This window comes from Narcine bancroftii, chromosome 10 (assembly GCF_036971445.1).
Source record: "Narcine bancroftii isolate sNarBan1 chromosome 10, sNarBan1.hap1, whole genome shotgun sequence".
In the NCBI taxonomy this organism is placed as follows: domain Eukaryota; kingdom Metazoa; phylum Chordata; class Chondrichthyes; order Torpediniformes; family Narcinidae; genus Narcine; species Narcine bancroftii.
Window position 1 is genome coordinate 28,127,341 of NC_091478.1, and position 21,504 is coordinate 28,148,844.

The window sequence follows — 21,504 nt, forward strand, 5'->3', positions numbered from 1 at the left end:
TTAAGTACACTCACTGTTATTGCCTGAAGAATATGAGCATCAATGTGAGTTCAATTTATATTAATGTAATGCACAGCATCTGTATATGTGAGCTGCTTTTGTAGCCTGTCTGCATCTATCCTGACTAAGCATGCCCAGGCCTAAGACAATATTTGCAGAGCACCAAGTGCATGCCCAGACATGCTTGGATTGACCAAAGCAGCTTGCTCTGTGGGAAATGTACCAGTAGACTTAAAATATGACAGGAAATCACAAAATAGATTATATCTTAAATTAAAGGTACGTGATAAAAACATTTTAAGGTGATTTTTGTGATCAGCAGCTCAAAATCCATAAAATAAACCCAAAAATCTTCATTGTCTAGTGTAATTAGCCAAGATAGGAGACCCTGCATTTCCTTGTCCCAGAATGTCCATTCATGTGCACCTTGCCTTAATGTGGTTTCCATCCTTTTTTCTTTCCACTCACATACCACTTTAAGTATTCCCTATGCCATAGGTGCTCTGTGATTAGTAAGGGATTGCTTAAAGTGGTATGTGGGTGGAAAGAAAAAGTATGAAAACCACTGTTTTAATCGTACGTAATTGACTCGTTATGTGCACGGTTTCACAACTCCAAAGGAAATGGGCCAATGACAATTTGTCTTGAGCAAAATATTTCAGTAACAATCGAGTCTAGAGCAGTGCTTCTCAACCTTCCCTTCCCACTCACATACCACCTTAAGCAATCCCTTACTAATCACAGAGCACCGATAGCATTGGGTTTACTTAAAGTGGTATGTGAGTGGAAAGAAAAAGGTTGGGAACCACTGATTTAGTTGAAGGGCACTAGCTGGAGATTGGAGCCTCCATCTAGATTATGTGTTTGAGTTTCTAGATTTGAGCCCTTAACCTTCAGACTGAGGTAAGAGCAATAGCCATCTGTGCACCCTGGCATCAGGAGTATGGGACTTCAGGTGAGATGCCTCACCCGTCTTACCTGCAGACTCTTTAACTGCCTCTTGTCCCAGAGACGGACAACACCATAGTGTGAGGAGCCACTGGCGATCATGAAGTTTCCGTCAGTCTGCAAGCAGTAGAGTGCGCTGTCATGTGGTTCCTCCCATTCCAACACACAGTGCCTGAATTACACGAGGCAGGTTAGAGCAGAAACAGCATCTCATCTAGCATTAACAGGAGTGCTGGTGGCATCAATACTATTGGCTGCATGAGACCACATAAACAGCCATCACTTTCAGCAAGAATGACAACAGCAGGGATTGGGAGTAAAATAGGAAAGTAAATGGGGGAGGAAGATGAAGATCAGAGACTGGGTTTGGGGAATATTCACAGTGAGACAAGAGCAGGAGTTGGAAGTTTAACCCCTTGAGCCCCCTTGCCAAGTAGCGACTGATTTGATCAACTCCACTTTCTGTCTGATCTTGCCCTGGATCCCCACCCCCACCCCCCCCCCAAAACACAAAAATGTTTTTTCGTCAACTTTAAATACTCTGCTTCCTGGGTAGAGATTTCCAGGGTCATGATGGTCAAAGCAGAAAGTTCTCATAGCTGGCCCCTTATTCTGAAGAGAAGCTCCTTGACTCCCACACCCACCGTCATCTTCCTGCAGAATTTGATAATGTTAAAAGAAGGTTATCTCTCATTCTTCTAAATTTTGAAGGGTATTGGTCAAACCATCTTAACCTTCCCTCATAAGGCAACACTTTCATCCTGGAAATCAGGAGGATTTTCACCCTTCTCCCTCTGAAAGGATAGGAAATAGGCACCAAGGGATATTGAGATGGTGGGAAATTTTGCAATTTTATCCAAAAATAAAGTATCCTTCTCAACATCTAGCAGTTAAGACAATTCTGAAATGTAGTCAACATGCAGGATATTGCAGTCAACCGTCTTTCACGAGATTGCATTGAGGGGAACCGTGACAATGAGCAGATACTGAGTGAAAGAATGCTGGTCGTCAGGCCAGGAAGAACCCTCCAAAAAGTGTCTGCATCCACCTGAGGGAGTGGATGGGGATTGAGTTTCAAGTCTCATCCAAAAGGCACAGCACCCCCTCAAGTGTAGACAAAACACCGGGGAAGGCCATTCAGCCATCATGTCTGGTCTCTCATTCAATAAGATCATGCCTCATCTTTCATCTCTGTGCCCCTTTCCTGCACTAGCCCAATATTTTCTGATGTCCTGAATGTCTAAAAATTCATCAACTTTCTGGAATACACCCAGTGACTGAAACCCCACAGGCCTCCCAGTGAGATGATTCCTTTGAGACACCTGTTCTGTGAAAAAACTTTAGTCTATTTCTTATTTTGAGACTAACTCCCTGTAGACTCTCGAGCCAAATGAAATATCCTCTCCGCATCTCTCCTCCACGCCCTCAAAGTATTTTGTTATTTTTCAATATCAATTTTCCTTCTGAACTCCAGAGATCAGGAGTTTGCTCGGTTTGCTCCATCTGCCTGTATTGCAGGAAGCAGCTCAGTGAATCTCTGCTACTGTCATCCTGTAGTAAACACGCCATTCGGTAGTGTTCCAGGTGTGGCTTCAGCAGGGTACGACGTTACCACAGTAAGACATCTGTGCCCTTGAAGTCAAGTCCTCTTGCAGCAGAGGCTGGCAGCATTGGCCTTGATCACTGCCTGAAGCCCCTGCATGTTAGCTTTCATGCCAATCTTCTGAACCTTCTGCCTGAAGGGAGCAGTAACAATAAGTTGTGACCAAGGTGATGGGGCTCCTTTGTGATATTGGCTCTCTTCTTGAGGCAGCGTAGATGTCTTTAATGGATGGGAGGTTAGTACCTAAGATGGACTAGGCTAGAGTTGCCACTTTTTGCAAGCTTCTGTGTTCCAAGGCAAGTAGTTTACTCTTCAGCCTTCATCTAATCCTGCCCTCACACAAGGTACATGCATGACCTCAATGAATGACTTTCCCTCTGTTCCTGCACTACCACCAGATGGCAGCAGTGCCCCACAGGACAATCATTCAGCACTAGTCTCCCGTTACAACCTGTGTTCCCCAAAGCGACGACAATGTTCCTTTTATTGTCACGTAATAATACATGAAAAATGTAACATACTTCATGTTCTTTAACTTTTGTCTGCTATAAGGCAAACAAAGAGTTGCCATGAGAATTGCCCAGCACCCCTAACAATAGGAGAAAGAGAGTCCCATCAGAGACGCTGAGTGTCCATGGATTCGTCTTCAGTGCTCCTGCAGCTCCGCAGCCGCATAGACTTCTGTTTGATCCATTGGCAACCCAAGCTCCAGATCCAAACCTCTGACACGATCGGAAATCCTTCAGTACACTCTGGAATCCCGAATCCGATACCTGGTTCCCATGAGTCAGTCTCCAGTAGCCCGTGTGAATCCTTCCACTGCAGGTCACCAGCAATGCGTGAGTCCTTCAGCCACCGAGCCCCTTACTGGTCTGCACAGGTGTGAAGGTGAACTCATCTCCAAGTGAATTCTGACATCTTTCACTGTTTACAGTTCCTTTCTCTCTGGTCAGCGAGATGCATAAAAATGTTTGAGAACCTGTAATCTGAGTGACAAAGTCTTCTCTTCCAGTTTAAACAGATTACTAAAATGCTCCTCACTGCCCCACATCACATTCCTTACCCCACCACTGCCCCCATCATACACACTCTCCCTCCTGCTGTGTGTGCCAGCTTGCTCTGCCTACTTGAGCGCCGTTTCCTGGATACAACAACTTACTCCTGCTGTAGAATGGCGTTGAGGATCCTGTGGCCAGGAAGCACATGGATGAGTGGGTGCAGATGGGGAGGAGCAGGGAGATTAGGGACACAGAAAGCCCGACTTACCTTGTGCTGGCTCGTACATCCCACTGCCTTATATAGGCATCATAGCCACAGGTCAGCACGACAGAGGGACTCTCATACAGGATGTCCAGGACCCCAGCTCCTCTTCGAAAGTCCAACCCCAGGCTGGACACCAGCCGTCCACTGAAAGCAATCACAGACGTATTGATTTTTGTGTTGAGGAAGAGTTTTGACTCCTACCAAGAAATTCACACATTTTGGTGGCCTTGGGATGCCCCAGTTGATTTACAGAGAACAGTCCAGCACACAGCCCTTTGGCCCATGTATGTGTCTGTGCTGAACACAATGCCCACATTAAAACTCTGATCCATATCCCTCCATATTCATAAGTAAAACACCAAAATCTGCAGACACCGCAGTTGAAGTAAAAACATAATGCTGGAGAAACTCAGCAGGTCAAACAGTGTACTTTATAGAGCAAAGATAAAGATACACAACCAATGTTTCAGGCTTGAGCCCTTCATTGAGGAATGGACAAAAGGTCAACAGACGTGGGCGTTTCTCCAGCATTTTACTTTTCCCTTCATATTCATGAGTCTGTCTCGAAATCTCTTAAACATTACGACTGTACAAGTATCTGCTTCCACCACTACTCCTGGCAGCCTGTTCCAGGCACCCACCACTTTCTGCGTAATAAGAGAGCCCCTCCTCACTTTAAATGCACCTCCTCTAGAATGTGAAATTTTTATCCTGGGAAAAAGATTCTAATGGTCTACTGTATCTATGCCCCTTATAAAACTTGATCAGGTTTCCTCTCAGCCTTTGTCACTTCGGAGAAAATAACCCAGGTTTAACCACCTCTCCCCATAGCTCATACCCTCTAATCCAGGCAACATACTGGTAAACCTCATGTATAGCCTTTCCAAAGCCTCCACATCCTTCCTGTAAGTGGGGAACCAAAATTTCACACAAGCCTCGAAGTGAGGCATGCTGCACAAGATTTTGTGGAAGAGTATTTAATGGCAGGGGAAGGGTTTCTGAGAACAGTCAACACTGGAAATGTCGGAACCATGAGTTAATTTGTGCCCACTAACACCACCAAAAAAACCTGATCCTCTTGTGGATTTGATGAAAAATGATCGATCTGTCACGCCAACTCCATTTCTCACTGACTCTCGTTTCTATGATGTGAGTTGAGGGACAAACAAAGGCATGGACAGTGGCAAGAGTTGGTTTGGTCTCCTCACAACAGTTGCTGTGGGATCATGGCAGCCAAGAGGGCTGGGGAGCATCTGTGTAACGTTTCAATACAGGGTCAGTGAAAACATAGTGATGCTGGAGGAACTCAGCAGGTCTCATAGTGTCCATTGGGATAGAGATAGATAACCAATGAGGCAAGTTCTTGATTAGCCAGGGCATCAAAGGTTATGGGGAGAAGGTTGGGCTGTGGGGCTACTGCTCACATCTTATGGTCTTGTGTTTTGAGCCTGATCTCTTCTTCATATCTTGAAATTCAAATATTGGATATACATCTTTACATCCTATGAATGCTGCGAGACCTGCTGAGTTCCACTGGATTTCTGTGTGTTTCTACTACAACCACAGTGGCTGCACTTTTGTGTTTCGCTCCATGTAAGAGTCAGTTCCTCGGTTACTATGGCCTGAGGTGATTCCCTCTGTACCATAGGCTCCCAGGATAAGAGTGGGAATTAATTGCAATACCTTGCTGATGAGAGCTAACAACTTCTACAGGTGCACCATAGAAAGAATCCTGTCAGAATGCGTCACTGTGTGGGACAGGAACTGCTCCATCCGAGACCACATGAAACTGCAGAGGGTCGTGAACATGGCTTAGACCCTCACACACCCCTCTCCCTGCATTACCAAGCTCACTTCCCTCTGTCATGCAATCCCTCCCTCCCCTCCGTCACGCGCACACCCCTCCGTCACGCGCACACCCCTCCGTCACGCGCACACCCCTCCGTCACGCGCACACCCCTCTGTCACGCGCACACCCCTCCGTCACGCGCACACCCCTCCGTCACGCGCACACCCCTCCGTCACGCGCACACCCCTCCGTCACGCGCACACCCCTTTTCTCCCTTCCATTACACCCCATCCTCTGAAATGACTCTGTCTCCACAGTCACTCTCTTTTCATTCCCTCACATCAGGAAGAAAAGGTTCATCAAGTGTGAGATCACGCACCCTAGCTTTAAGGACAGTTCTTTTCCTGCCGTAATCAGACTCCTGGATGAACTTGACACCAATAAAATTATGCTGCCTTTGCTCCGTCCTAACTGGAACTTTTGTACTGGGTCTTACATGTTGTACTATGTTTAAGATGTTTAGCTGGGCTGCTCAAAAAACAACTTTATTACTGCACCCTGGTGTTTGACAATGATTTAAAGACTAACTGAATCACAGCTGAAGCTGGTGGGTAAAGCAGAGACCAGTCCAGCAGAGGAACAGTCCCTTCAGCCCACTTGTCTATGCCAAACACGATCCCATATTAAACTGAAACTCTGCTACTGGCCCATGATCCATATCCTTCCATCTCTTTCATGTTTATGTGTCTGTCTAGAACCTCTTAAACACCACTATTGTATCTGCTTCCACCTCCAAATCTGCCAGCCTGTTCCAGGCACCCACCACACTGGGTGTAAACAGTTTGCCCCACAGCTCCTTTTAAACTCCCCCCCCTCACTGTAAATGCATACCCTCTAGGGTGTGACCTTTATACCCTGGAGACACTAAGCTCACGCTGTCAAGGTCTCTCATGATTATATATATCTACCCTCACCCTCCTGCATTCCAGAGTCAACAACCCAGGTTTGGCCAATCTTTCCCCATAGCTCATACCCTCTCATCCAGACAACATCTTGGTAAATCTCTTCTATCCCATTTCCAAACCTCCACATTCTTCCTATAATAGGGGTTGCACCCAATACTCCAAATGTAGCCTAACCGATGTTTTTATATAGCTGCAAACATGACTTCCTTATTTTTGTACTCAATGCCCCACCCGATGAACACCACAAGTCTTCTTGAACATTCTCTACTTGTGTAGCCACTTTCAAGATCTATGATAGACATCTACACTATCCACAACTCCACCAAATTTGCATCATTTATTTCTCATCTCTACTTACACTACCTTAGGAGATAAGCCCACCTTTACATCTCCTCTGACACTCTCCTTCATTGGCAGGTGCAACTCCTCACCACTTTTACCTCCCTCTCCCATCTAAAACAACCAAACTAAGAAATATTCAGCTGCCAACTTGTCCCCTTGCACCAAGTCTCTGTAATGATTACAACCTTGCAATTCCATCCTAGCTATTCACACTCCTCTGCCCTTTTGCAAAATTTTCAAGTATTTATCCAATTCTCCTTTGAAAATCGCGATCAAATCTGCTGCCACCATCCTCTCATGCAGTGCCTTCCAGATCTCCACATCATGTTTCTGCCTCATTTTCTCATTAGGATTCTCGTTCTCCCTCTTCCCTCTCCTCCACCACTGGAAACCCTCTTTTCCTCTTTACTCTGGCAAGAACTTTGATGATTTTCAACATTTTTAGGAAATCTTGGAGTCAACCAGTTGCTCCAGTCTCTCTAAGCAACTGAAGGACCTCAATGATGGGATCTCCTCTGCTCCCTCCCCAAAGCCCTAACTGACATCCTTGCTGTGGCAGGGGCCCACAACCAGGCACAAAACTGAGGGCCAACCAATGATTTATAACTCTTTCATGCAATGCAAAAAAAGTATGTGTGGAAGGCATTAGGGATTGCTTTTTAGAACAGTACACCGTGGATTCCACTTGGGAATAGGCTACTTTAGATCTGGTCTTGTGTCTTGAGGAAGAATTAATGAAGGGCCTTGTGGTTAAAGATCTGTGAGGGAGGCATAATCACAGTGTGAAATAATTGCAAGTGCAGATTGAAGATAAACACCACAGTTCCATAGGCAGCGCCTTCAGTTTAAATACAGGCAATTATAATGGCTTGAACGAGTTGTCCAGGTGGATTGGGCACACTAGCTGTCTGTAAGGACAGTGGCAGATCTTCAAACAGCTGGTCGCTAATGCTCAGCACGTTTATCCCAATTAAAGAGCAGGACTGCGTGAGAAACATTGACAAGTAGCGTATCCCAAAGAGGCAAGGACTGGTGGTAGGCCAGAGGAGTGGGACATTTCTAGGAGCCTCCAGCAGAAGACTGAAATGCTCATAAGAGAGGAAATTAATTTTGAAAGAAAACTTATGTCATATAAAAATAGGAAGAGGAAATTTGTTGAATAAATCTTTTTCATCAGTCTCCACCATGGAAGATTCTGCAAATATCCCCATGACAGGAGTCTAAGCAGCCATTCTCAACAGGGCCCTACGTGTGCCCGCCCCCCACCCCCCCCCACCCCACCCCCCGGAGCCACAGCACATTTATGTAAAAGTCTTGTTTTCTTTCCACCTCGCGTAACATAAATACTTTAAAATGTTTTTTTTATGTAGTCGGTAGGAGAGAAGTACGGAAGAAATCAAGACTTGACTGCTTCACAGAGAAAGGGCCCCTAAACTTTGAGCAGAGTTCTGGGGGTGAGGTGGGGGGGGGGGGGGGGATGATCACATAGCCAAAAAAAGGTTGGTTTGTGTCACAGAGCACGGGAAAAGGCCCATAGCCCCAACTTGTCCACACCCAGCAACGTGCCATCCTATTTTTGTCCCACCACCACCTCCCCCCACCCATGGAATTATCTGAGGGTTCATTAAAGGGAGCTAATGTCCCAGCCTTCACCGCATTGTTGGGCAGCTTATTCCATGTGCTCACCACCCTCTGAGTAAAGAACTGTCCCCACATCCCTTCTAAATCCCACCGCCCCCTCACATTATATCCTCTCATCTTAAATTCCTTTTCTCTAGGAAGTTCACCTTATCAATCATGATTTTATACACCTCACTAAACCTCCCTCTCAACCTCCTATTTTGAAGTAAACTGGTCTAGTTTTTCCACGTTCTCACGATAACCCGTAATCTGGCAACAACTTGGTGAACCTTTTCTGCACCCTTTCCAACTTTATAAGATCCTTCTTACAGCTCAGCGACCAAAACTGTACACGATATTCCAAGTGTGGCCTCTCCACCATCTTGTACATTTTCAACATGACATCCCCACACTCGTATTCAATGCCCCAGCTGATGAAGACGAGCGTCCCAAACGCTCTCTTCACTGCTCTCTCTACCTGTGCTGCCATCTTCAAAGAGCTGTGTATCTGCACCCCTTGGTCCCTCTGCTCCATGATGCTCTTCAGAACCTTGTGTTTACACAGCAAGCCTTGGTTACCATAATGGTTAAGCGCAACGCTGTTACAGCACCAGTGATCGGGATAGAGGTTCAAATCCCGCTTATGTTCTCCCCATGTCTGTGTGGGTTTCCTCCGGGTGCTTTGGTTTCCACCTACGCTTCAAAAATGTACCAGAGGTTGGAGGTTAATTGGGTGTAATTGGACAGCATGGGCTTGTGGGCTGGAAGGGCCTGTTACCATTTAAATTTTTACATTTAAACTTTAAAAGACTTGCCCTACTTCAATTTATACCTCTCACTTTTCAGAATTCAACCACATCTGCCATTCCTTCATCCAGTTCCCTGTCTGATCTCGATCCCATTGTAAACTTGGGTGTCCCCACTGCCCACTGTATCACATATTTTCATGTCAGCAGGAAAATTATCTTGCCACAAACATCTTTGTCCAAATTATTTGCGTAGGTTACAAAGGTCTTAGTAGTAAGGCTGAAAGCCTTAAGGCTGAAAGCCACCCTCTGCAACCACTTTCTGACTCCAATCTCTAAGCCAATTGTCTAGCTGGTCTCCTATTTCTTGTGCCTTAACCTTCCACATCAATCTACAATGTGAGACCTTGTCAAACTTTTGACTAAAATCTAAAGTCCAATTCAAAGTCATACAATAGAACTTAAAATTTCTAAATACAAGGGATAGATTATTGGAGAAACTGTGGACAAGAGGTGGATAAGTCACCAGGACCTGATGGACTGCACATGAGGATTTTAAAGGGAGTGGCTGCAGGGAGAGTGAAATTTTTGTAACTCACTGAATTCCAGGAGGGTACAAGAATAGAAAAGATCCAATAGCCCCTTTCACACTGCCGACCCTCCGGGAAACTGGAAAAATTGCAGGGCAAGCTGAGCCTGGGAGCCTTTCACACTGCAGCATTATTTTCCGGTAACTCTGCAACTCAGGAATTTAAGGTGGTGGGGGGGGGGGGGGTCCTGCATCCAGCGGTGACATCACAAGTGACATATTACGTACAGCTCTCTGACAGCCCAGCTGGCAGCACAGTTACATTTCACAGCTGTCCATCCTGCCAATTGATTCATGGCCAATAATTTTTTTCATACACACCAAATCAGCTGTAAGTGAAAATCTCCTTCCCTGGTATAAAACGAAAAACACTCCTTCTATTCCCTCTCCAGTGAGAACATTCACGTTTATTTTGCTAACGTGTTGCCATAACATAATTAGCCTTTGTATCTGCTTCGGATTGGTGTAATTCAGCTTCCATAATTAGATTGACGACATTGTTTTTTTCAATTGCACATAATTGTGCTGAGTTAGAACCAGTTATCTTGTTTTTGGCTCAACTTGCTCACTTATCATTTTTCAATGGGAAGAAACAATCTTTCAGAGTTACCCAACTTTGCTGCAGCAGGGACCATTCTAAGAGAATGGTCTATTTCATTTTGAAACTGATTCCGTGTTCAGTTCAGCCTGAAAAGGTACAAAAGGGGTGAGTGTATTTTGTCTAGAGCAGAGAGAGTAGCCAAGAAGCCCCAGCTACTTGTAGGCAATGGACAATCCGCACTTTCCCCTGCTGGGGCGGCTCAGGAGGTGTCTGTTTGATACCTGCACATCCAGTGTGTTCCTGTGATAGGAGAACATTCTGGAGGGGAAAGTCTCACGCCACTTCCCTGGGTAACATGATTGTTATTCAAAGAGGAAGTGGTGGCCACGGAGGGGAGCTCAGTTTATGCTTGGATAGTGTGGGAATTTGGGTGCCGTTTGAACCATGTGTTCCCTTGACAGCCTGATGTCATATCTGTGCAACAGTGCACCTTGCTATGGCAGCTGTTGCCCCAATTCCAAGAATTTTACAGTAACTAGATTGATCTATGCATTAATTTTGCTTCTGGGCCCTCTTGTGGCTTGTATTATGCTGGCATCAGGAATAACAAGGTTTTTGTGAAGAACAGCGCAGTAGGCGATGGGGCTGTCAGGATGGTGCAGGGAAGTGGGGTCGGTGTGGGGCTAATGGGGGGGGATGGGGCAAGAGGAAGGGGGAATGGAAGAGAGGAGGAGGGAGTGGGGAGGGAGGGGAAAGGAGGAGGAAGGGAGCGGGGTGGGAGGGCTGTCAGTCAGCGGGGCTCAGAAAGCAGAGAGGGGGATGTCAGACAGCGGGGTGGGGAGGTGCTGTCAGGCAGTGGGGCGGATGGCTGTCAGAGCATGGCTGCCAGGGTTGTCAAGAGTGCAGCCAGCCTGGATAGGAAGATAGATGAGAATGACTGAAGACAGTTATGTAAAGATAATATGATGAAAATTATTAATGTAAGATAAAGATTGGTTCCATATAATTTTCTACATCAATTATAGTTAACTCCTCAAAAATATTTTTAAAAATTAACATTATCGGATTTATGTTTTAGATATGGTTGAGAGATAGGTTCATTTTTTCATTCTACCTGGCAATGTACTAAGGTTAAACCTTTTTGGATACAAGTGAAAATATTTTTGGAAAACTCCCGCTTGATCCAATGTTATTTTTAATCAGGTAATATTAAAACGGTTGGTTTTAAATTAAGATTAACTATGTATAAAATTGAACTTTTTTGATTAGCTTTAACTATTTCTAAGAAGTGTGTAGCCATTACTTGTAAATCAGATATGATTTAGAAATGCAAAGATGGCATACGGAGTTACGATCTTGTATTCCACTTGAACAAAATAACTTGTAGTTTACGTAATGAATATCATTTATTTTTGAAATATGGAGCCTATATTTAAGATATGTTGGTTTGAAGATTTAGAACTCTCAATAACCCATCCCAATGGTGATTTTCAGCTTCACATTTCTTGATTTGAAGTTGTGTATGTATTTTGACAATCTCCTTTTGGAGGGAGCGATTAGGGCTAAATATATATACAGCACATGTATTTTTTTTTACAATTCATTATTAATAATTGTATTTGTGATTTACAATTTGTAAATAAAATATTAAAAATAAGAGCACAGCCAGCTGTGCTGTGAAATTTACCTGTCAGACTGACTCAAGCACGTTATTAATGGTACCTGGTAAGTCAAGTAGACCATTCACACCGCCAGAAGCCAATTGGTGAGTTTACTCGGCTGGGCTCTGATACACACCCCCACCATGTATCAGAGCTCAGTTGAAATTGACTCACCCTGCCCCGGTTATGTCATTTCAAACTGCAATTTGACCCACCAAATTGGAGGGTTAACTCACATGTAATCAGCAGTGTGAAAGGGGATGTGACTATCTTGTTCAAAAAAGAAGAAAGGCAGAAGTACAGTCAGTTAGTTTAACAGCTATAATTGGCAAAATGCCAGGGTCAATGATCAAAATGGAAATAATAAATCAATTAGAAAAGCTGAACATAATTAAAACAGTTTTATGAAAGGTATGTTCGACAAATCAATCTCTGATGATGTGACAACGAACATTGATAGAGGTGCATTTAGATTTCAAAAAGGCATTTGTAAAGGTACAACTGAAGAGGCTGATGAATAAATTAAAAGCCTGTCATGTCAGAATGGATTCAAAATTGGCTGTCTCATAGAAATCAGAAGTGGAATAAATGGGATCTTTTTGAACTGGAAGGAGATAATAAGTTCCCAGCATTCCCCAAGTAACTTCATTCAGAAGAGAAATTGGGATGATTTTGATTATACATCAAGCTCTGAGACTTATGGAAACAGTGCTCAGTGTGCATCGATATCATTCAAAGCAGGCCACCCTCGTCCCTACATTGCAATAGTAGCTACCTCAACTACTTCCTCCATTAGTCTGTTCCACACAACACCTTCTGCATAAGTTACCCCTCAGGTTACTGATTCCCTACTCTAGGCAAAGGATTCTCTGTATTCTATTCCTCCCATAATTTTGAACACCACTGGGAGATCACTCCCCATTCTCCTGCACTTTTATTGCCATCTGATTCCACAAGTGCAACCCTACGAAACAAAATATGCAGACACACAACCAGACATAACACCCATACAAACAGTACACATGCAGGACCTATATTCATATGTACAAATAAATAAATAAATAAAATTTGGTTTGTGAATAGGAGTCTCAGATGGTTAGTATGAGCAGTTCCTTTGGTCGTTCCTAACCAACTTCCAACCTCTCACCTGCCTCCGTCCTACATATGATCCTACCCTCCTGCCGATGTAGTTTAAACCCACTCATGTAATACTCCAGTGGAGACCTAGCCATGGCCTGAAATGAAATGCATCACAAATGTCCATGGAGCAAAGGGAAGGGACTGCGTAGACAGGAGTGTGGGGAGGAAGGCTGCGTTCTATATCTGTAAAGCAATGCTTTTTGATTGCTCTAAATATCATTGTGAAACTCCACCCGACGTTGAGGGAAGACACAGTCACAGGGTGACACTGAATAAAGCTGACAAAAGTTTGCAAACATTCTCAAGAGCAAGCCCTCTGCACACCAGCAGAAAGAAAATGGTGACTATTTAATTTGACTGACCCAGCATATCCAGCAGGGTCAGACTTTATTAAGATGAAGACCACACCAAAAGCTGGAGTAGAGCAGAGAAAAAAGGCCAGGCAATGTTAAAAAATAAATAAACACCTTTGTCCAGGGGAATGGCTTGCAAAAGCTGCTTATTAGTTGAAGTGACGTGGTAGAGATCTGAGGGAGCGCTCCAGCTCAGGCCGTGCAGAGACTAACGACACTCTCTGATCACAGCTGGTCACACACTGCGTTAGGCCTGCACCTCACTCGCTTTCCAAAAGGAAGATTATTTAGAGTAACAAATTCTTTGTCAATTTTCAATTCTCCCCTTGGCCATGACTGTGCATGACTACATTGCACCTCGATACCTTGCCCCTAGCAACCAGCTAAAGCAGCGTGCTGACCCTAGCGACAGTCTCTTGTAAGCATCCTTCGACAAGCTTTATCGTCAAGTAGTTCAACTAATCCTTGACATTAACCTGGAGTGGAGTGTTATTGTGTTGCAGATTCTCAACGTTGGAGGTGACCCAAAACCCACTGGAGTCAAGATTTTAACCCTTCCTGCCCTGCTTTGCTCAGAGGGAAGGGCAGCCACATCAGGAGTTTGCTCAGAGATGGCTTTGGGATAGGAGAAAGGAGTGGAGAGGTGTAGAGGGAGTTGCAGAGATCAGGACCATACATCTTAAAGCACAGCCACGGATGGGGTGCCATGGAAATTTTGCCGAGGACAAAAATATGGGCAGGAATTGGTCATGGTCCCTCAAACCTACTCTGCCAGTCAATGCTGATGGCTGTTCTAATCTCCACCTCCCTGTGTGTTTCCAATAATCCTCGATTCTCTACAGTCCAAATTATGCCTCAGTTCTAGTCTGCTGAAGGGTATGCACCCAAATCCTTGGGGCTGAGACTGCTCTCATTGAGAAAATTCCCTCGTCTTTCATGTCTTTCCCCAGCTACTTTTAGAATGTTTCGGGGATGAAGACATTATATAAGATGGGCTGGGTACTGTTGTTGTGGAATGTAAGCTCAGCAGTTCATGACCAGAATGAACCGGGCAGATTGATCAGCGATAAAGATTACGAGTTTATTGTCACACACATTGAACAGTGTATACATCTACTAAAATTCTTGCAGCCACACACTTTGTAAAAAAAACCCAACTCCCATAGTATACATTAAGTTACCCCAGCATTGATTATTTAAAAAAAAAATATATTTTGGACATACAGCACAATAACCGCCCCTTTCAGCCTACGGCCCTGTGCTGGCCAATAGTGCAGACAAGTCTTTTTGTGTAGTTTATACTTAAGGTAGTACGTTTTCAAGAGCCTGATAGCCACTTGAAAGAAACTGTTCTTGAAACTAGACGTTCTGGTCTTCAGGCTTCTGTACCTTCTGCTCGAAGGGGGCAGTGAGAAGAGGTTGTGACCACGGTGACGGGGGTCCTTTATGATGTCAGCTGCCTTCAATGAGCAGAATGACTTAAGAAGTGGTAGCCTTATCTATCTAATCCACTGGATTGAAGGAGGTGCAAACCCATTTCTCACAGGACTGAAGGAGAGACTTGACCTGAATAATTCGATGCTTAAAACCAGGTCTCAGAAGGATGAGTGCCAGGTTAAAACAGAGAACAGTACACAACAGATACAGTCCCTTCAGCACACGTGTCTGCATGAAACTAAAATTCTGCTGCCTGCATATGATCCATATCCATCCATTCCCTGCATATTCATGAATACATCTAGAAGCCTCTTAAATACTACTATTGTATACATGAGGTAGCCCATACCAGGCACCCACCACTCTCTGATAAAAAATATTTGCTCATATCTCCCTTAAACCTTCCTCCCCCTCTCCTCATATGCATGTCCTCTTGTGCGTGAAAAGATTCTGACTGTCCACCCTATCAATGACACTCGAAATTTTATAAACCCTCATCAGGGTTTCCCCTCTGCCTACGACGCTCCAGAGAAAACAACCCAAGTTTGTCCAGCCTCTCCCCATAATTTCATACACTGTGATCCACGCAACATCCTGGTAAATCTCTTCTGAACCCTTTACAGAGCCTCCACATCCTTCCTGGAATGGGGCAACTAGAACTGCACACTTTATTCCAAGTGCTTGACCATAGTTTTACATATTGTGAGTGAGCATGCCGCAGTCTCTAGGCTTGTGCCAGGGCACTGCTCTGCAGCACTCTACTGGGGCAACAGAGCAAAGGCCGATCCCTCATTACGTCACTCAAGAGTGCAAAACGAGATGGAACACGATAAAAGAGATTCAAAGGGAAAGAATCCTCAGTCAACACTTTGAACATCAAAAAAAAAACCCAGAACCAGCATTACTTAGAGAACGTATGCTGTGATTAAACACACAAACAGGCGGGATGGCAACAAATGCCTTGGGCCATCGATGCACGGTCTTTCTCCATCACTTCATGAAGAGCTAAAAACGGAAAAGCAAAGAGGTGGGGAGAGTGGGAGGCAGGGCTGAAAAGGAGAATGTACGTAGTCAGCGAGCGTGGGGAGACTTTCCTCCCCCAGACAATAATTGTTCAAGATTTCAGCACTCCACCAATACTGCTTCTTCATTCCCCTCAAGATTAATCATCTGCCATCTGCACGATCCAACACACAAGAATTTCCTCCTTAAATGTCTCTGTCTCTCTACCCCATCACCTGTAAGATGGTGCTTAAAATCTTCCTTTTCATGATGTTCCACAGAAAACAATCCAAGTTTTAACACCTGAGTTAATATTTCCTGGTCGATCTCATCCCATGCTTTATGTGAAATGAAAACCTGCTGCATGTGCTCAGGGACACAGAAACACAGAGACAGCCAATTTGGCCCAGGTCGCCTCTCCCTGACACATGCAATCAATCGGTTCTCATCCCTTTTATACACCCTGTGTTTGACCCGTGCACCAACCCAAAACTTTTCTTAACCACAACTCTGACAATGAATTCCAGAGACTCAAGATTTTTTTTAAACACATGAACTTCCTCCATGGCAGACACCATTTCCCTGGCTCTCCCCTTGGACCTGAACCATAAGGGCATGCATGTCAGACAACAGTTCTGTCTTCAATACCACAACCCCAGCAAATTCATCCCCAAACTTTGAGATCTAGGCCTCAGTGCTTCCCTGAAACGACACCCTTGACTTCCTGTCTAACAGACTGCAATCAGTGAAGTTGGGAAATGTCATCTCATGATCACATTTCACACCAGTGCTCAAAAATGTGGACTCAGTCCCCAACTACACTCCCTCCACACCCACAACTATACAGCTAAATACCATTCCAACTCCATCTTCTAATTCCACACCACAGTTGTGGGCCAGATATCAAATAACAATGAGACTGAATATAGGAAAGAGAATGAAAGTCTAGTGGCATGGTGCCAAGATAACAACCTCTTTCTCAACATCAATAAGATGATCAATGACTTCAGGAAAAGGGGGAAGTCCATACCCCTGTCCACATTAATGGCACTGAAGTGGAAAGAGTCGATAGCTCTAAGTTAGGAATAATTATTTGCAATGACTTGACTAGGGACAAGCATGTTGACGTGACAGTCAAGAAGGTGCACCAATACTTCTACTTTCTCAGAGGTTTGGGATGTGCCCCCGTCCCTCAACAACTTCTACAGGGGCACCAGCGAGAGCAGACTTGCTGGGTGCATGACAGTGTGGGATGGGAGCTGCTCTGCTCAAGATCAGAAGAAGTTATAGGAGGTGGTGAATGCATCACACAAATTTCCCTCCCCTCCATGGACTCTATCTACATCTCCACTGTCTGGGAAAGACAGCCAATACACTAAAAGTCCCATCATACCCCAGACACACTCTCTTCTCAAGAGTGTGAAAATAAACACCACTGGCTTTAAGACAGTTTCATCCCCACAGCCATCAAGCTCCTGAATGAACCCCACAACAGCCCTCCCATTCTACCCTTGTTTGGTGCTAATTGATCTTTTGTTCCATTGAAACACAGTGTATTATTGGTTCTAACGATACTGTAACTGGATTGGAGAGCTTAAGTTATAAGGAAATACTGGATAGGCTGGTCTGTTTTCCAGAGTGAAGGCGGCTGAGACCTAACATAAAGGAGGTATATAAAATTATGAGAGGCATGGACAGGACAGATATTCAGTCTGTTTAGCACAGTAAGGGAGTCTAAAACTAGAGGGCATTGGTTTAACATGAGGTTTAAAGGAGATCAGAGGGGTAAATTGTCCCCACAAAAAATATGGAATAAGCTGCCAGAAGCAGGAACAGTTGAGAATCCAGACAGGTACTTAAATAAGAGGGTATGGAGGGATATGGAATTATTGTGGTATAGATAGGCATGATATTCAGAATTGACAGAGGGGTTGAAGAGCCTGTTTCTAGATCCACAATTCTGATTTAATAACACAATACTTTATTTTTTATCATGTGATGCTACATAGATGATAACATACTGCTTTATATTTTTATATTTTATATTCTCTGCACCGTGCAGAGGATATTTACCAGGATGTTGCCTGGATTAGAGAATATGTCTTAAAAGACAAGGTTAACAGAGCTAGGGCTCTTCTCTTTAGAGCGAAGAAGGATGAGAGGAGACAATAGAGGCCATCAAGATTACGAAAGGCATAGATAGGGTGGACAGCCAGCACCTTTTCCCAGGGCAACAACAGCAAACACCAGACGACATTTATTTAAGGTGAGGTAGTTTAGGAAGATGGCAGAAGTAAGATTTAAAAAAAACCAGAGTGGTGGGTACCTGGAATGCATTGCCAGGGGTGGCAATGAAGACTGGTACAACAGAGACATTCAAAAGGTTCTTAAACAGGCACTTGGATGAAAGAAAAATAGAGCATTGTGAGGTAGGGAAGGTTTAGATTTTTTCAGTAAGTTTATATAGGTCGGCAAAACATCGTGGTTGAGGGAAAGAATGAGAGAAGACACAAGGCTGGCCAGGTGCTCCCCACTATCCTCACTGTGGGGTGCCCTCTTGTCCTGGTAACACCAGCAATCAAGTGCATCCATTCATTTCATTGGTGTTCAATATTTATTGAAAAATAAAAATTGCGAGAGAGAAAGTCCATGGGAGGGAAGAACTTGATACCTTAACAACTTCAACAAAACACTCTCACTGTGAGGATCTCTTTTCATTTTTGCAAAGCTGTTTTTTGTCCTCAGCAACAATGTTCCAAATGCTTTATACCACACACGCACCTTTCAAAACAATCTGCTGTCTGTCTGAGGCCATCTCCAGTTTCCTCCGGTGTGCGTACACATGCAGTCACAAGGTATCACACTGCTCGTAGGCAGTGGCTAGAGGGTTAGAGTGTAGACCATTCTATTGGGTGGGCTCAGAGGATCAAGGTTTAGCTCAGACAAGGGAATCACAACCAAGATCATTTAAGTGGGATGATGTTGGGGGGTGGAGAAGGGGGAGAGGAGAGGAGGTGGGGGAGGGAGGGAGCAAGATGGGGAGGGAGAAAGACAGGGAGGGAGGATGGAGGGGAGAGGAGGAGGATGGAGGGGAAAGGAGGAGGAGGAGAAGAGGGGGAGGAGAACAGGGGAAGAGGGAGAGGATGGGGGATTGAAGAGGAGGGTAGGGCAAAGGGGAGAACGGGGGCAAAGGGGAGGACAAATGGCAAAGGGGAGGACAGACGGCAAAGGGGAGGACAGGGGGGGCAAAGGGGAGGATGGGGGGCAAAGGGGAGGACAGGGGGGCAAAGGGGAGGACAGGGGAGCTAAGGGGAGGACAGCGGGGGCAAAGGGGAGGACAGGGGGGGCAAAGGGGAGGACGTGGGGCAAAGGGGATGGGGCAAAGAGGAGGATGGGGGCAAAGGGAGGACGGGGGCAAAGGGGAGGACGGGGGCAAAGGGGAGGACGGGGGCAAAGGGGAGGATGGGGGCAAAGGGGAGGATGGGGGGAAAAGGGGAGGATGGGGGGGGCAAAGGGGAGGAGGAGGACATAACCCATTTTTAAACTAGTCGGCGAGGCTGGACATGACGTTAATCTCATGACTACCTGAATGAAGCTACCGGGATAAAGACAAAGAGCAGCCAGGTGCAGACACCGAGAAGAACAGGCTGGGGAAGGTCAGTGTCAGTGCTCTGGAAGTTGCGGCAGGCCCCTTACACAAGGTTAGAACTGGAAGCAGGAGCGGGCCATTCAGGGTGTCCTGTCAGCCCATGATTCACTATGTTCATGGCAGATCTCACTTCTGTGATAATCTAAATCCTTCATCCCCCAGGAAAGATACAAAACGTGGAATAAAACTCTTGTAATCCTTAAATGTACGCTGTGCAGTTTTATGTGTCAGTCATCCTGCTGACATCCAACTCCAGTCCATGGGTCTGTCCCAACTCCCAGATGATCGCACAGATGTCCCTGCCAAGCACCAACCCTACAAGGTCAGTGAGATGAGTAAAACAATGGTCTCCCCATCCATCTGAACCTCAATGCTCCCTCTCACCATCACTCAGAGCTGACGAACCCATCCTGACCCACACATTTCACCTTCAACAACTTTCCACCCCAATGAAATGGAAAACTATAAATAGAGTTCACAAAAAAAAACTGGCGATGTTAGTAAAACATGAAAGTCTGCAGACACCATAGTTGAAGCAAAAACACAATGCTGGAGAAACTCAGCAGGTCAAATGAAGATAAAGACACATAACCAATGTTTTGGGCTTGATCCCTTCATCAAGGTATGATAAAACATCAAAATGATGATGTTTCACACAAATGTACCTGAATGTCATCTTCCTCGAGACTCCCTGCTAACTCTTAACTGCATAATTTCAAGTTCAATTTCATTGAAGTTTGTTGTCACATGCATCAAGATGCAGTGATAAAGTTTATTCGGTGAGCAGTCTAACTGGACATCTCATACATAGTACATCAAATAAGACACAATACAAAGTAACAGACAGATCTGTTGGTACAGAGCAAAGGCAATATAACTTTACTGTTGTGAGGTTCAATCAAGAGTCTGATAATGGCAGAAAAGAAATGATCCTTGATCAGCACTCCAGCGCTAGAAACACACAGAAAGCTGATCATTATTTTCCAAAAGGTGTTACTGCAGATTAATTGTATGCAGTCATTGGAGAGGACAAGACTGAGGGAGGCTTTGTGATGCACTCAGTGGTGAAATATTCCACCCAGCCCAGATCCAAACATAGCTCAGTGACCAGTGTCTGAGAAACCAATATCTGAGTGAAATCCTGCAACTTTAGCAGAGGGAAGGGGGATGAAAAGACTGAACATGTGACATTTCTTTCAACTGCAAAATCCACAAGGCAATTAAAGGGCTTCAGGACATGAATGCCTGAAGCTGGCCTGTAAGATGGAAGGATGGGTCCTGGGTTCTCTATGGAGCATTGAACAAAGTGGGATAAACCCATGAAAGCAAAAAGGAAGGGTCTACCCCAAAGTAAAAATGCAATGCTCAAGAAAGTCTGCTGGTCAAACAATGTACTTTATATAGTAAAGATAAAGATACATAACCAGCGTTCCAGGCTTGAGCCCTTTGTCAAAGTGTGAGCACCTGAACAAAATGGTGGGGGTAAGGGGCAGGGGGAGAAGCACAGTCCCACAGGCAGGAGATAATAGGTGGATAATGGAGGGAGGGAGGGAAGGCACACCAGCAAACAGGGGGAGGGGGATAGTTCTGTGAATGGAGAAGAAAGGGGTGAAGAGCTGGAGGAGAGAAGAGAGATGGATGGGACTCCCCAGTCAGCTTTGGTATACCCCAAAGCTGACTGGTAAGTTACTGTTGAGGATGATGAAGTATACTTTCTTTATACACATTGCTTGTTCTCCTCTCAAGAGTTCCCAAGATTCATTGGCAAAGAAGCTCACTTTCAGAATCAGTCCAGTGGACTTGCAATCAATGAATCATAATTGGTGGGAGGGGGAGGATTCTTTCTCATTTACAAT

At 44.9% G+C, this 21,504-nt stretch overlaps 1 protein-coding gene across 2 annotated transcripts in view; it reads right to left on the reverse strand.

The window, feature by feature from the left end:
• The window catches only part of fbxw4 (F-box and WD repeat domain containing 4), a 118,342-nt gene that overhangs the window by 835 nt on the left and 96,003 nt on the right, over positions 1–21,504 (reverse strand). For both annotated transcript variants that reach the window (XM_069900383.1, XM_069900382.1), the window contains 2 exons: positions 3,818–3,958; positions 979–1,120 (listed from right to left, as the gene is read on the reverse strand). In XM_069900383.1, coding sequence (XP_069756484.1) covers positions 979–1,120; positions 3,818–3,958 — 283 coding nt within the window. The remainder of the gene's footprint in view (positions 1–978; positions 1,121–3,817; positions 3,959–21,504) is intronic.